The sequence below is a fragment of the Diospyros lotus genome, chromosome 8, assembly GCF_014633365.1.
Source record: "Diospyros lotus cultivar Yz01 chromosome 8, ASM1463336v1, whole genome shotgun sequence".
NCBI classification, from domain to species: domain Eukaryota; kingdom Viridiplantae; phylum Streptophyta; class Magnoliopsida; order Ericales; family Ebenaceae; genus Diospyros; species Diospyros lotus.
In genome coordinates, this window is record NC_068345.1 from 4,540,683 (window position 1) to 4,555,990 (window position 15,308).

The following is a 15,308-nucleotide window of genomic DNA, read 5'->3' on the forward strand; positions in this document are numbered from 1 at the left end:
AACTAAACTAACAAAATTCTGGGACATTTTTATGCCCAAAGCCTTTATTTATATAAAAAAAATTAAGATGAGAATTTAGACTTTATTTTATTTGTAATAATCTTATTTGGAGGCAAATGTCAAAGATTCATTTAATTTAATAAGTGTTGGTTGCTGCTACACAAAAGGAGAGGATCACGTGAATCCAAAAACAACTTACAAAGAAGTCAGATTGGTGAGTTATTGTTGCTTTGGTGGCACATAATGAAGCGCTCGTGGAATATTATTTTACTTCCCTGTTGGGAGATAGATTTTGCGAGAAAATGTTTTCCCAGGAAACAAACAGGGCGTACCTCACCAAAGCCAAAGGATGATGTCTGAAAGTATAGTTGGGCCACCTTGCTTTGCACATCTGTCTTCCCGTGGGGTTTTCTTGGGTTTGACCAAAGATGCAGGACACAACTCGCAGGCCCAAAAGGAATATATATTATTTATAATTATGATATCATATTATTATAAATTAATTATATCTTCATTTATCGTATTATTATAAATTAAGTTAAGAGATTAATAATAATTATTAAATTATGAATTTGAATTAGTATAAAAATTGTTGAATTCAACCATTGTATTATATTTTTATTTTTAATTTATTAAAAGTTACTTAATATTATTATGTATTCGCAATTTAAAAATATAAACAAATGTGATTAAAATGTATTGAGCATTTTTTCTAAGGAAGACTACGCAACCGCCACATGGTGGTTCCGAAGACAAAGTTAGCGGGTCCCAGATTCTTTTGTTATTTACACTTTGACCCGACGCCGTACATGTCGTTTTCACTAATACCCTCTTTTCTTACAGCAAAGACGCTCTCTACCGGACAGGTTACTTGTCCCCCTCCCTGCCTCCCTCTTCTCTCTCTCTCTCTCTCTCTCTCATTCGGGGTACTAATCATTGCAGCGCATACGAATTTCGCCGCCGGGAAGATGGAGCAGAAGTTCGCCGGGAAGGCGATCGCGGTGGGAAGGACCGACATCGAGCAGATGCCGGACACGCCGAACCGGCGGGCGCACCACCGGCGGGCCCAGTCGGAGACGTTCTTCCGCTTCCCGGACGACATCCTCCTGGAAGACGTCGTATCGGAATTCGACCTGGCCACTCTCGACGTTCCCTCTCTTTCCTCCGACACCGAAAACAACGCCGCCATGGCCGTCGATTCCACCAAGCCGGACGCCGAGAGCTCCAAGTCAGTGCCGACTCTCCACTTCAGGAGCTTTTCCGTCGGCGCCGACTTCTTCGACGGGCTCGACTTCAGCTCCGGTGGTGGCGAAGCTGAGAGGCTTGGCGGGAAGCCGCCGTCGGGGGGGCAACAACAGCTTCATCGTCGTCACAGGCACAGTAATTCGATGGACGGCTCTACAACGTCGTTTGAGGCGGACTCGTCGTTGTTGGACGGAATGAAGAAGGCCATGGGACCTGATCGACTCGCTGAGCTGGCTCTGATTGACCCCAAGAGAGCTAAAAGGTCCTCTGTGCGTGTGTGCGTGTGTGTGGTTGTGTGGTTAGGGGGTTTAATTTGTGAGTGGTTTGGGTGGAATAGACAAGTCATTTTCTTCTTCCTTTTAATCAATTTATGTTGTAGTTTCTGTTAATTTAGCCGTAGATAGAACATGCTTTCTCTTATGAATCTTGGAATTCACTTCTTTCTGTTTGGTTTCTAAGAAAACAAAGAGAGAAAATCCAAAATTTTCGTTCTTCGGTTTCTGCTGCAATGTTTTTCATGAAAAATTTGGGAAATCGACATCAGACCTGGACTGCTACCATCTTTCGTCTTGGTTCTGTTTTAAAGTTCATGAAACTGCAACGAATTGACATTTGATTGGGTTTGCTAAGCTTGATTTGAAGTTTTCGTTTCTTTTGCTTCCTTACTTCTCGAGGCCCGGTATATGTTTTGAAGAACATTTCCTGTTCCATTAAAGGTTTATGAATAAAATTCTGTAGCTTTAAAACAGGCAAGGTGATTTATTTGGGCCTTATTTGTTTTTGGTAATTACAGGATTCTCGCAAATCGACAATCTGCTGCACGCTCAAAGGAGAGAAAAATAAGGTACACAAATGAGCTGGAGAGGAAAGTACAGACCCTTCAGACAGAAGCCACCACACTCTCTGCACAGGTCACAATGCTCCAGGTATTGCCTTATTGGCCCTGCTTTAACTATTCCTTATGTAGAATTGCAGCGGATATATAAATTAACCTATCCCGTGTAATAGAAACCCTAACTGATGATTTGAAGCATAAATTATGCAAATTATAGGTGAATTTCGTGGTTGAATTGATATAGGTGCAGGGAATTTGTGCTTCTTATATTATATGAACATGTTGAAAAATGAAGGTTGGCTATCTGACCTTTTAGAAAGGCAAATCTCATAATTGATGCCATATTATTTTATGTCGTCTTACTCTTTTACATGCAAAGAGGACGTTATTATGGAAGATTTTTAGATCTTGGAATAAATAGATTTCCAACTTTGGATTGGCTGGCATATTTGAAATACTTTTGTGTTAAATGGTGCATAAGCATAGAGTCAATTGCATTTTATGCATTATACTAGTTATTTGTGCCTAATAGATCTAGCAATGGTTCTTGGAACTTTTTAAGGAATGAGAAGGTAGGTTGGTTTTGCTTTTGTTAAGGTGGATGATGTGGTGTAAAGGGCTTTGGTTGTATCATATGAATAATTTGAGTTTGGCTTTCTTTTCCATGTGAAAAGTTGGGGCTTTAGAAGTATAAAAAAAGTAATTCGCTAGATTTGTTTTATTTTATTTTATCACTCTAGTTATGTTGTCAACTTGCAATGTCTTTCATTTGTTTATTAAGTAATTGGCATGGGTCCCTTTTTTCTGATAAGTATCCATTTCTAAATAAATTTTAAAATAATATGATATATTTGAACGTATGTCAGGCATTTTTTTAGGCATATCTGATTAGTTCTAATGCTGGATCCATACATAGCACACCATGAAGTGTCTGTTAATTTCATTTTCCTGTCTTTTGGTTATACTCTGCATAGTCTAAACTCACAAATTACTAACTTACCACATAATCACTCATTTATAAACCAACATCAATTGATGTGTACATTGAAATTCATCATGGGACTGTCATCAAATGTCACTTTCCTCCTGCCTTCACTTTGTTTTTTTTCTCTCTCTCTCTCTCTCTCACGCGCGCTCTCTCTCTTTTTCAAACTCTAACTTGAGGTTGTCAAAATCAGGATCCTCCTCTGGAACACTGGAGGGATTAGTAGGATCTCAGTTGGAACAATATTCTATATGGTTGTCCAACTTATGCTTCCACTTATCATAAGTCGGCATGTACATCATAAATTCATCATATAACCTTTAATTTCCTGGATGTTGGAGATATTTGTTATTATTATTTTAACCTTGAAGGGTTACCCTTTGCGAAAGGACCTCAAAACTAGTTAAAAAACAAGAGCATCTAAGAAATTTACGGAAGACTATAAGAAAAATTCCTTCTAACCTAAAGGAAAAGGAAACCAGGAATTTTTCCCCCAGATAAGAAGGAGAATTGTCAAAATTTTCAAGCTTGTGATTGTGATTGTTGTGTCAACATTTTTGGAATCTTTCTTATTTCTTTCTTTCAAAATATTCCACATGATACATAATGGAATAATAAACCAAAACTCTTTCAATCTACCACTAGAGAAACTTGAATCCAAGATAAAGCATCCAAAACTATGGTTGTTGCATTATCCAACAGACACCAAGAAAAGACTCTAAACATCCCAAGCCATTGGACAGTTAAGAAGTCAGGATCAACTGATTCTTCATCATTCTTGCTAAGTTAGTGTTTGTACCAAAGAAACCTCTTTTCCTCAAATTATGAGTTGTGAAAATGCAGCAAGAGAGGATATCCAAACAAAAAAAGACCACCTTGGAAGGGGTTTTAGAATTCCAAATATATTTTCATGGAAAATTCAATCTACTTCATCGTAAAGATTCTCATAAAAGGAATGAACCAAGAATGTTCTTATTTAGTGGACCCCAGACCTATTTGTCCTCCCCTGTTCTGAGTTGGAATGAGTGAAGATATTGAAATAACACAAAAGTGGATTTGAATTCAGTCAAAGCCAACTATGGATGCAGAGATGGACAGAACAATGCTACCAGCTAAAAGAGAAAAAGTAACGGAAGACAGTTTATTACTAGCTAACTGAAATAAATCAAAGAAGAATTTACTCAAAGTACTGAAGCCACACCAACAACCTAGCCAGAAATGGATTCTAACCTCATCTGACCTGACCATCTCCTGAAAGGAGTTAAAGAATTATCTCAAACTCTCATAGCGCCTTTCCATATCTCCATGCCATGTGGTTCCCTTGCCAAACTTGTACAACAACTCCTCAAAGGGAATGATACTTCATTTAATTAACTTTTGTCCACTATAGGTTATTTTCATTTGTAAATCTCCAAATTTGCTTCTCCAAAAGAGCTTTGCAGAAAAGCTTCATTTATTTTTCCTAAATCACCTCCCAACTAAGGTAGGCAAATCTTTCCCCAATTAACTAAATGAAACTTGAATGTGTCACCTAAATTGTCCTTCACAAAGTCTCTAATCTAGATTCCACTGAGGCCAGTGGAAATAAAGATATGAAATATAAGTAGGGATATTCAAAAGTGTCCTCTTAATAAGGTTAATCCTCCCACCCTTTGACAAATATTGTCGTTTCCACAGTGCTAGCCTCTATTCACACTAGTAAATTACTAAGTCACAAACTGCTTTAGAGTTTGAAGATGGGTGGCCAAGAGGTAAGCCCAAATACTTCAAAGTCAAACCAACCCCTTCGGAACGATGATGTTAGCTAAAAGATGAATATTACTAATTTCTCCCACAAGAATGATATCACTTTTGGATAGACGAATCTGAAGGCTAGACAAGGCCTAAATAGGCAAAGATGACTTAAGATTCTTTCACAAAGGTCATAAAAGATAATTGTCTCACCTGCCAAAAGAAGGTGTGAGATTCAAATCAACTTCACACCCACCCAAAAGCCACTAATTCAACCTAGCTCACTGCTCTATGGAACAATTGGCTAAATGCCTCTTGAACCATTAAAAAAGGAATAGGGATGAAGTATCTCCTTGTCATAAACTGCTCAAACTAATAAGTAACCTTTTTGTTATCCTCATGATATTCATAATCTGAAGTAAAATTCCAATGAACATGGTCACAAGCCTTCTCATTATTTAACTTGCATGTTAAAATTAGAATGCACCTTCTGTCTAGTATCTAAAGATTTGTTTGCCGCCAAAATTGCACGTAAAGTTTGCCTGCTTGCCAAAATGGCATTGCTAATCAGAACTTGCAAAGTAGATTACTGATCTTGGCTCTTTGAGAAATTCTTAGCTGTGACTTTATGAAGTTAATAGTTGTAAAATCTTTAAGCTCTTTACATACTCATTTCTTAATAATTGAAGTGATAAAAGTAGCATTGAGACTTTTTGTGAAATCGATTATAAAAAATTCTTTAATTGCTTATAAGGCCTCAACACCCACAATTTCCCAACAGTGATGAAAGAAAGGTTAAATGCAACCATTAGATCTTTTGGAGCCCTTAAAACCTGCTAAATTCAGAAGGACTGACAACTTGTAATATCATAGGTCCTCACCCGAAAAGTTCAAGTTAAAGGTAAACTGCTGGACTTATTAGACTAACTAGTATACCCAAGATTTCTTCAATGGACCATTCATGTGGGATTAGATGGTGACAAATTCATCTTCTTTTGCTTTTATTATCTTTGCCAGGCTAGAAATCTCACATCTCAAAATTTGACTCTAAGTTTGTCTCAAACACTCTCTTAACCCATACCTACTCGGCAGTGGTCTTGGGTTTTCTTTGGCACCACTTGAAACATCATAGATTCTCACTCAAAAGTGTTAGTTGAAAGTAATCTCGAACTCATTAGGGCCAAGAAATGCGTCTTTAAGAGTTTTCTAGTAGACTAATAGTGCACCACTAAGTCATGACTTACAGGCCTAACTTAAACTGCTCCACGTTTTGGATTCAAAAACTAGCTTACAAGCTGTGTGTGTGTGTGTGTTTTCCTATCAATTGCATTTTTTCGTGTTTCTATTTTTTTTTATTATTATTTTCCTGTTTTCTGTTTATGAAGCTAAGCAAGCCTCTCGTCTAGGTTTAAGGGTCAACTTTAGATCAATCAAGCCCAGTTTGAGCAGGTTGGGCTAAAACTATTTTGAGTAAGTTTGATCCAATTTTTGGGCTTAGGGGTTGAATGTTGGTCTTGGGTTACAAATTGGGTCATGGTTCAGGTCTTTGGTTTTGATCTCAAGTTTGGGCTTCAATCTTTGGGCCTCAATCAGCAACACCTTCAGCCTCTCTCTCTCTCTCTCTCTCTGTAAGAAACAAGGGGAGCCTGCAGAGACCTAATGGGGCCAAGCCTAGGTGGATTAAAGTGCTATTTTTATTTGTGCCTAACTCTAGTCAATTTGGGTTGGGTTTAGACCATTAAACTAGGTATTCTATTTTTTTTTATATACATATTTATAAATAAATATATATTTTTTAGGAAACTTTTTTTTTCAAAATAATCAATTTTATTAATTTATCAGTGTTTATGCAACATCACAACCTATCACTCTTATCCTTGGATATGGATCTAAACTCTAAACTAGGAAGGATTAGCCTCTAAGTTTCCTCAAGACATGTATAAAAATCAATTATTTTTGAAGTAGTTTCACACTTGTTATTAATCTATAGACCGCTTCCATTCAATTTGCTTGTTTCATTATCTCCTATGAGCATTTTTCATCTTATGAAAAATTTAGACATTTATGTCTCTTTTCTCAAAGAAAATTAGTCTATATTTTTACTTCAATCTTACTATGTCTTGAATGAGAGGTCTTTTCAAATCTCTTTTCTTATTAATGCTTAGGGTTGCAAACTAGTTGAGTCGAGCCAAGGCCATAAAGGTTATTCAGAAATTTGGCGAGCTTAGGCTCAAGTCGAGTCCGATTCATTTATATTAAACGAGCTTCAAACAAACTTTTTCATGAGCTTTAATTTTAAGCTCAATTTTCAAGCTTGTTTACAAGGAACATATAAAATGGTATATTTCAATATATATTTAATTATTTAATAATATAAATTATTGAGTAAAAATAATAATATAAAAGATGAAGTTAACTTTTTTTTTTTATCTCTAACAACTTTAGCATTTAAACAAGATGGTCGTTAACAATTCAACATGATATTAGAGTAGGCAAAAGTCGCCCCCAGGGGCATAGCTTGGTGGTCCTAGCGACTCCCTTTGAAGCCTGCTTCTTCATAGTTAGAGTGTTACTCTGGGATCAAAAGGGCCACCAAGTTCTCTGATTTACCTCTTGCGCCATCCGTTGGGGCTCGATGGTGTGGGACATTTCCGAGGGGACATAAATCCCAAGAGTAGGCAAAAGTCTTAAATTCAAACCTCACGAGCCCACTATTTATGTTGTTGTACTTGTTTGGACCAATTATGTAATGAACATTGGTCGCACATGAGGGGGCATATTGAGAGTAAAACTTAAGATTATAACTTAAGCTTTTAGATGCTTAAGATTATAACTTAAGCTTTTAGATGAGATGGCGATTAATAATTCAACATAAATAATATGACCAAAAACTCCTCAATTGTAAACAAGCCCAAATATAAACGTACGTAGCCTACAATCAAGCACTTAAATGAGCTTGTTCATGAGCCCAAAATTATGCCAATTCATGTGTGCGTGAATTCTAGAACCTAAACCATCTTTATCCATGGTCTAATCCTTTGTAAGACCATTATATCATATGTTATATTTAAGGGTTTCCCATCAAGTTGTCTTTGGTATTCTTCTCTCTTTTGCTACAAATTTTCTTCATTTCATTCACTCATCTCATAGGTACTTCTATTGGTCTTTTTCTCACATGTCCAATCCATCTTAATCGTAACTCATGCATCTTATCTCTAGTAGGTGACATTCTAACTTTATTACATATGATGTCATTTCTTATTTGATCATTTACTGTATGGCTGCACATCTACAATAACATTTGTACTGCAGTTGCGTTCTTATTTTGGACAAGTTGGCGCTTAGTTGCCCAACATTTTGAGGCATATGACTTTCAATAAAACTTTCCTTTTAGCTTTAAAGTGATTTTGACTATTGTATAAAATGCTAGATGCACTTGTCTGCTTTTAACTATCCTACCTTGATGTTATGTGTAACATCCTTCAGTTTAACCATTTAAATGTAAGCATTATGGAATTTTAAGTTTTTGTGTTAATGTTTTTCATTTCATAAAAAAGAATGAAAATGTGGTGGAGAAGACAAATTTTGCTATACAGCTTTTTTCACTCTATAGTAGTAGTTTTAAAAAAAAGGGGGGGGGGGGGGGGGGGGAACAGGGTTAAATTGAGAGAAGGATTAGTATGAGATTGAAAAATAAAATAAAAGGGAAAAAAAGAGCTTTATATAATGTGAGGAAAGCTATGATTGTAAAAATGATACATGGAAAGAAAAGAGAAAAAAGTAAACAGAAAAAGGGTTTGAATAAGAGTGGTGTAATTTAGTGGACAATTATGACCAAGAAATAAACTAGCTGCTAGATGACAAAAGAGAAGAAAACCTAAACAGGAATCATAAAAGAACATTAAGGAATGAAAAAGAAGAAAAAATAGAAAATTGCATCAACTTGAGTTGTTCCACTAAATAGAGAAAATGAAAGCAAGAAAGAACACATTTGGAACAATCTTTGATTCTTCATTGCAGAGTGTGTGTGAGAGAGAGAGAAAAAAAGAAGGCTGACACTGACAGGGTTGAAGAGTGATGTCAGAGAAGGTGATCGGGTTGCTTAAATTGTGGCTATTTTCTTTTTAATCTTTTATAACTGTAGTTTTTCTGAAATATTATAATATGCGACTGCTAGTCCCCCCTCATATGCTTTTATTTTTCCCATCCACGTATTTATTTCAATATTTCTTATTCCTATTGATTTTAATATAGTGAAAATGAGTACTTGATCCACAAACATATGAATAAGAATAACAAGAAAGTCATCATATTAAGCAACATGAATTTAGAGTCCAACTCTAATTAGATCTGACGTGGAAATCATGAGATCGTTTTTGACTTTTGGCAAAATTCAGATTGATTTCTCTGAAACAAATCATAATAGGTAAATCAGAAAATTTTGTAGAGTTCAATTAGGATCATTATCTCCTACTCAAGAAGTTTTGTGTTTCTCTTACAATAAAAGAAGTGGAAATGTATGACTTAATATACGCATATATAAATTTTGTTGAGTAGATTTTTTTTTATTACAAAGAAAAAAAAGAAAAACTAAAATATGTAGATAAAAGAGAGTTTTGGTATTTAGCACTCTGCATTCTGAATTAGAAGTACAAAAAAAGAAAAAAGGTAAAAATTAATAGCAAAGTTGAGATGGCCAAGTAGGAGAGTAAGTTTTGAGTTAATGGTGTGAAAAGGAGAGGTCAAAGGCAAGAAAAGTTTGTTAATTGATAAGAGATATGATGGCTCATAACTAAGTTTGATCATTCATATAACCTCAAGTAACTGGAATTTGTCCTTTCCCCCCTGAATTTAACCTGTAAGAGGCATCCTTCCTTTTTTCCATCTTTCCTTGGCCATTAAGCTATACATCATAGTGTTTAGGGCAGTCCTTCGTGTTGCTTTCATCTTTTGATCTTTATGTTTTGAAGTATCATGGTGCAGCCTGGTTTACTAACCAACTTCACTCAATTAAAAAGGGTATATGAATGAAACAGCTAGGAGCTAAATTTTCTCAATCCTGGTGGTATTACACAGAATTTGGTAATGTTAAATTTCATCACTCAACAATTGTCCTTTCTTAAATCCTCTCAGTTTCTTTTGATATCTGGGCTGTAAGTTGATAAGAGACATTGTGTTATTCTTGGCTTTTACTTTCTATCTGAAATAACTTCATTGGTGAAATCATAGTATTCAATCCTTGATAAGCCATTTGATGTTTTAAAATCCAGTCTCATGAAGCAGTGCAAACTGAGCATCTGACTTTAACCTGTCTTAGTGTTTCTTCAAGAACATGCCCCACATTTAATTTCTCTCCTCCCACAGATGTTTTCCTAATTTTCTTAATTTCAGAAATATCTGAATGTCTTCTAATATCTTGATTAAGAATTTATAATCAGAGTTCACTCATATGAAAGTTATTGCCATGTTGCACATGGTTGGAGAAACATGAACAGGTAGAGGAAAATACTAATATACATGAACTTATGGTTATCATTTCATGTGATGCAGAGAGACACTTCTGGGTTGACTACTGAGAACAAAGAGCTCAAACTGCGGTTGCAGGCAATGGAACAACAGGCGCATCTTCGAGATGGTATGCATTATTAAACTTTTTAAGGGCATCTGTGCAACTTCTTTAGACATTTGGAAACCTAGGTTGCATGGAAACGGATACGATACAAAATGGAAATGGGGAAATGACATTTAAAAAAAAGAAAAGAAAATGGAAACACAGGGAAACGCGTAAATAAAAAAATATAGGGGCCTTTTGCAAATATAATTTTTAATATAGAAAATTATAAAAAAAATAATTATTCAATCAAGTATAAACATAAATTTCATCATCTATTCAAGTAAATATAAACACAAGTTACTTTTGTCTTTAACGTGGTTGTCGGGACAGTAGAGACGGAACTTTTGTTTCTAACGTGGTAGTGGAATAGAAATGCATTTCCCATTTTTTCAGTATTGTGAAATGGTCCCGAAACGTTTCTAAAATTACAGAAACAGCCCAAATGTTTTTTTTGGTGTTTTGGCCACTTCGGGGCAGGAAACGTTCCCAAAATGGCTCTGTTTCAGTGTTTCCATGCATCAGAGTTGGGAACACCTTTAAATTGATATTTCATATTTTACAATTTTGGACTCATCAATCAAAGGGGGAAAGAAACTTTTCTAGGTACAGAAAGTTGAACCAACAAGATTCATGAATGGTCCTGTTTATATAGCACAGACGAAACGAAGTATATCAATGCATGTTCACAAACGAATTAGAAGTTTTATTCTGTCATTTCATGATAACTCTGTATAGAACTTTTGGAACATTGATTAAATCTGCTCCAATTTTGCATGTTAGCATATAGAATCTATAGGAAGTAAGGAATTATATTTTTCTGCTACTGGCTGCAGCTCTGAACGAAGCTCTGAGGGAAGAAGTGCAGCGGCTTAAGATAGCAGCCGGCCAGATCCAAGCTGCCAATGGAAACCCTTTTAACAGAGCTTTACCTCCTCAATACTGCTCCCAACCCCAGATGTTTCAACACTTCAATACCAATCAATCTGGGCAGCCCCAGCAGCAGCAGCAGCAGCAGGTTCAGGTGTCTCAATCAACAACTAACAATCAGACACCAAGTCCTCAATCTCGGCCTAGCTTCATGGATTTCAATCAGAGAGTTCAGTAGCATCCCAGAAATTCATTAACCATATGCTTCAGTGGTATAAAGGTCACATTCTTGTATATACAAATGTGTTGAGGTACTGGTTGTAAAGAGTGTGATCTGCCCTTTATGTAAGTTACAGATAGTATGTGCTCTTAGGATAAGAATCGTGCTATATGGACCTATTAGATCGTTGTGAAACATCCAATGAGTTGATGGCTAATGTATTTAATAAATTTCAAGTTCTTGATCTGGAAATGATCTAGTTTATCATCTTAGTGAAGCAGCTATATTCTTTAACTACTGAAATCAGAAAGTGCAGTGTATTTTTCTTTTGGCTAATTAATGAGTTGTCCTTGTTAGGTATGTGAAGCTTTTGAGTCTTGCAGTTGGCTATCATCAGTATATGACCAAGCTGATCAATTTTTTGTTGAAAAAATCTTCTTTCTCCATCAGCATGTAGTCAAAAGTCACATTACAGGCTAATAGGGTCTGCAAATTGAGTCAGTTTCCTGCCTGTCTATTCAATAAAAACTGCATTTTGTGGGTCTGAAATGTCTGCAGGTATCTTCTTAGAAATATCTCGTCTTGATGCAAGAATTCAAGATCCACCATTAATGGTGGCCATTGTGTTCCTCCCTTGGTGTCAAGATCAATGACATGAGCCTCGTGCCCTCTTTTGACAGACTAAATGATTCCTTGCTTGATTAGCAGATGTTGGATAAACTCTCTACATCTCAAACCATGGGAGGTTAGGTTTTTCAGAAAAATTAAATCTAGGTCTTGGAAATCTATTCCAAGTGAGAACTGAAAATCCGGATGAGGTTATTACCTATATTGTAGTTGAGTGGTCACATTAATACGAGAAAGGACGTGATTGGCTTAATGGGGTTGTGTTTCTATGGTGAATATCAGAGACTTGATGATGAAGATAGCAAAGAGTTTCTAATTTTGCCCATTCAAAAACTGTGTGAGAGGCTTTGTTAACTTTTCTCTTTAAATTGAGTGGATTTTTCGTACTATTATTGAGTTATAAGTTTAGATTGATACAATATTTATATTGAATCAATTTTGTGTTTTTAGATTAGTAACCAATTTCAATATTTATATTTTGGAATATGACTAGAGAAAATAAAATAGGCTTGCTATATTTAAAAAAATATGAGAATTTATAAAAAGTAATTAAGGTAATTGAGTGTGAGAATCAAATGAATTAAAAAATTCATGTTTGGTTCAGGAAGGGATTATTAAGTGATTTATTAGATAATCGAAGAAAAAATATCTTGAAAGCTAATTAAAATTTAAAAGAACTATGTAGGAGAATATTGAATAGATTAAAAAAAGCTTAAACTTACTCTTGAAAAGTAAAAATAAAAGCAGATTAATCTCGAATAAGCTAGAAAGTTTGAAGTTGATTAATTCAACTTATAAGACTTTGGGAAAATTGGAAAAATGAAACCATTCATTTTTAATTTGTAATGTCTCTTAAGGGTCTAATCCTAAGAACAGTGGAGGGCAAATTTTCTATATGGAAATGCCTCCAAAAGGATGGAAAATGCAGGGCTGCAAATCCACCAAGAAGGAATTAACAAGCTCACTACTGGTCACTAGAGAGTAATTTCTCAAAGGGTCTTGTCCAGGTTGCAGAATAACACCTTTCTCCTCAATGGATTTTCCCTTCTTTTGGTTAAAATACAGATTTACTGTTGGAATTGTGCAGTTGATGATAGCTACTTTAGAGAAATACTAAGTTATATATATCACACAAAGTGAGTGGTGTGTGACACTTATTTGTTGGCCTTCCCTATCAATTTAACTTTAGGGTTGAAAGTAAAATGATGGCAGCACCCACTTGAAGCCACAACTTTCTCAGATACACTCCATGCTTTGCATTGAATTACTTCCATCTTTTGTTGGATCAACCCAAGCTTTCATTGGCTTTTGCTTTTACCCAAACTATAAAGTAATCCTTCTACTTCTAGTGCTGTGTTATGTCATTCTTGTACCCAAAAATAAACTTACTCTTCCAGGAATCATGAATTTAGTTAATAATGTCGTATTGGCTTAGTGGCAAAACAGATATTTTGAGATTTCAAATTCAGTTCTTATCCAGTGCAGGATTTTCTCCAACTAATTATTAGTTTCATTTAATTTGTATTAATTAATATAATTTAATATTTTAAATGGTTGTATTTAGTGAGTGATGATTAGAATGTACCTATGAAATCTAATTTTATCGCATCAGAATGGAATTTCTCTGAGGAAGTCAGGCATGCAATTAGCTGTAGCAATAATTCGACCACAAATTTTAGTTTAAAACTTGAATTATATTGAAATCAAATTACATGTAATAGTTTGAGCTTTTTAATTATAAAAAATATTTTTTTTCTATAAACAAGAATTTCATTAGAAAGAAATAAATGAGTGTCTAGAGTTTAAAATTAAGACACCCTGAACTTCACAATGAAAATAAAAAATAAAAAAATCAAGTGATGTCATTTTTTCGTCATTCGAAGAAATTTGAATGGATTTGGGTAGATGGAAGACAATGTATTAGGGGCAATAGCAAAATAGAGTGATAAGAATTCCTGGCAAATTACTAACCGTTTGGTTTTACAAGTTATAGTTTATTTTATTTGGAGGAAGCGCAACAATCGTTACTTTTGAGAGTACGAGCATTTTGCGTCCCAATTGACGTATCAAATTCAATATATTGTCTGAACGCAATTGTCCACCATCTCTTTTCTATAAACACTTCAAAACTATGCATTGTGGCATTATTGACAACTTTCGCTCAAGGGTGGAGCCAAGTGAGGCCCAATGAGGGTAATAACCCTTATTGGGCTAGATCTTAATTTTTTTTTATTTTATATTATTTTTAATCAAATCCAACTCTTAAAATCAATTCAAAATTATTATATTAAAGATTAGCTTAAATAAGTCAAATGGTCCAAATCCACTGAGTTGTGATCCATTTAATTTCCAAATTTATTTTATTTCTTACTTTCTTTTCCAATACCCACACAACTTTCTTTCTTTAGTTGCTACTATTATAGTTAAAAGAGTATTTTTTGCGAGGAACGTTATGAATAATTGGTTATGTAATAGGATTGAAAACCAATTGATGAATAATAGCTTAGTTGTGTATATTAAAAATGATATATTTAATAAAATTGATAATGAAGTCATTATACGACATTATCAAAGTATAAAAAATCGTAAGAAATAATTGTAAAAAGTTTTTATATTTTAATATTATTATTATTGTCTTATTTTTAAAATTATATTTTTTGTATTTAAGTTCGCCCCCATTAAATCAAAATCTTGGCTCCGTCCCTACTTTCGACTAGCGAAATTTCTACTACTGTGTTAATTTAAACATCTTTGTAATTTGAGGTTGACATCACAAATATCAACTTTCATATAAAATAATGGTTTGAGTTATGGATATGTTTTTCCACCCTAATTGTTTATTTTGACGCCTAAGGGGAGTTTTTGATTGTTAATAAGATTGTTTTTTTTTTTTTTATCAACATCAATATAAAAACAAAATTATTGGACCAATCAATTATTTAATAGCTAATTTCTCTCTTTAATTCTCAAAAACAAAATATGAATTTATTTCCTTAATTTTCTTTAAATAGAAACGTACAAAAATAAAAAAAAATACTATGTACAAATATAACCCTCCTCCAATTCTCATACATTACATTACAAATATAAATAGATAAAGAAATATATATATCTATATGTATACTATTTTATAAATAAATACTATATTTTAATGTTATGAAATTCTATCAATAAAATATTATCT

General features: G+C 34.4%; 1 protein-coding gene across 1 annotated transcript; it reads left to right on the forward strand.

Moving 5' to 3' along the window:
• The first annotated feature begins 856 nt into the window (after positions 1-856).
• Positions 857-11,769, forward strand: LOC127808043 (transcription factor VIP1). The gene is made up of 4 exons (XM_052346357.1): positions 857-1,507; positions 2,039-2,171; positions 10,347-10,431; positions 11,244-11,769. The coding sequence occupies exons 1-4, from the start codon at positions 969-971 to the stop codon at positions 11,513-11,515; spliced, it is 1,029 nt and encodes a 342-aa protein (XP_052202317.1). The 5' UTR covers positions 857-968; the 3' UTR covers positions 11,516-11,769.
• The last annotated feature ends 3,539 nt before the right edge of the window (positions 11,770-15,308 follow it).

Coding starts and splice junctions, on each gene's coding strand:
- LOC127808043 (XM_052346357.1), top strand. CDS start 969: ATGGAGCAGAAGTTCGCCGGGAAGGCGATCGCGGTGGGAAGGACCGAC. Junction 1,508..2,038: donor GACCCCAAGAGAGCTAAAAG/GTCCTCTGTGCG, acceptor TGGTAATTACAG/GATTCTCGCAAATCGACAAT. Junction 10,432..11,243: donor ACAGGCGCATCTTCGAGATG/GTATGCATTATT, acceptor TACTGGCTGCAG/CTCTGAACGAAGCTCTGAGG.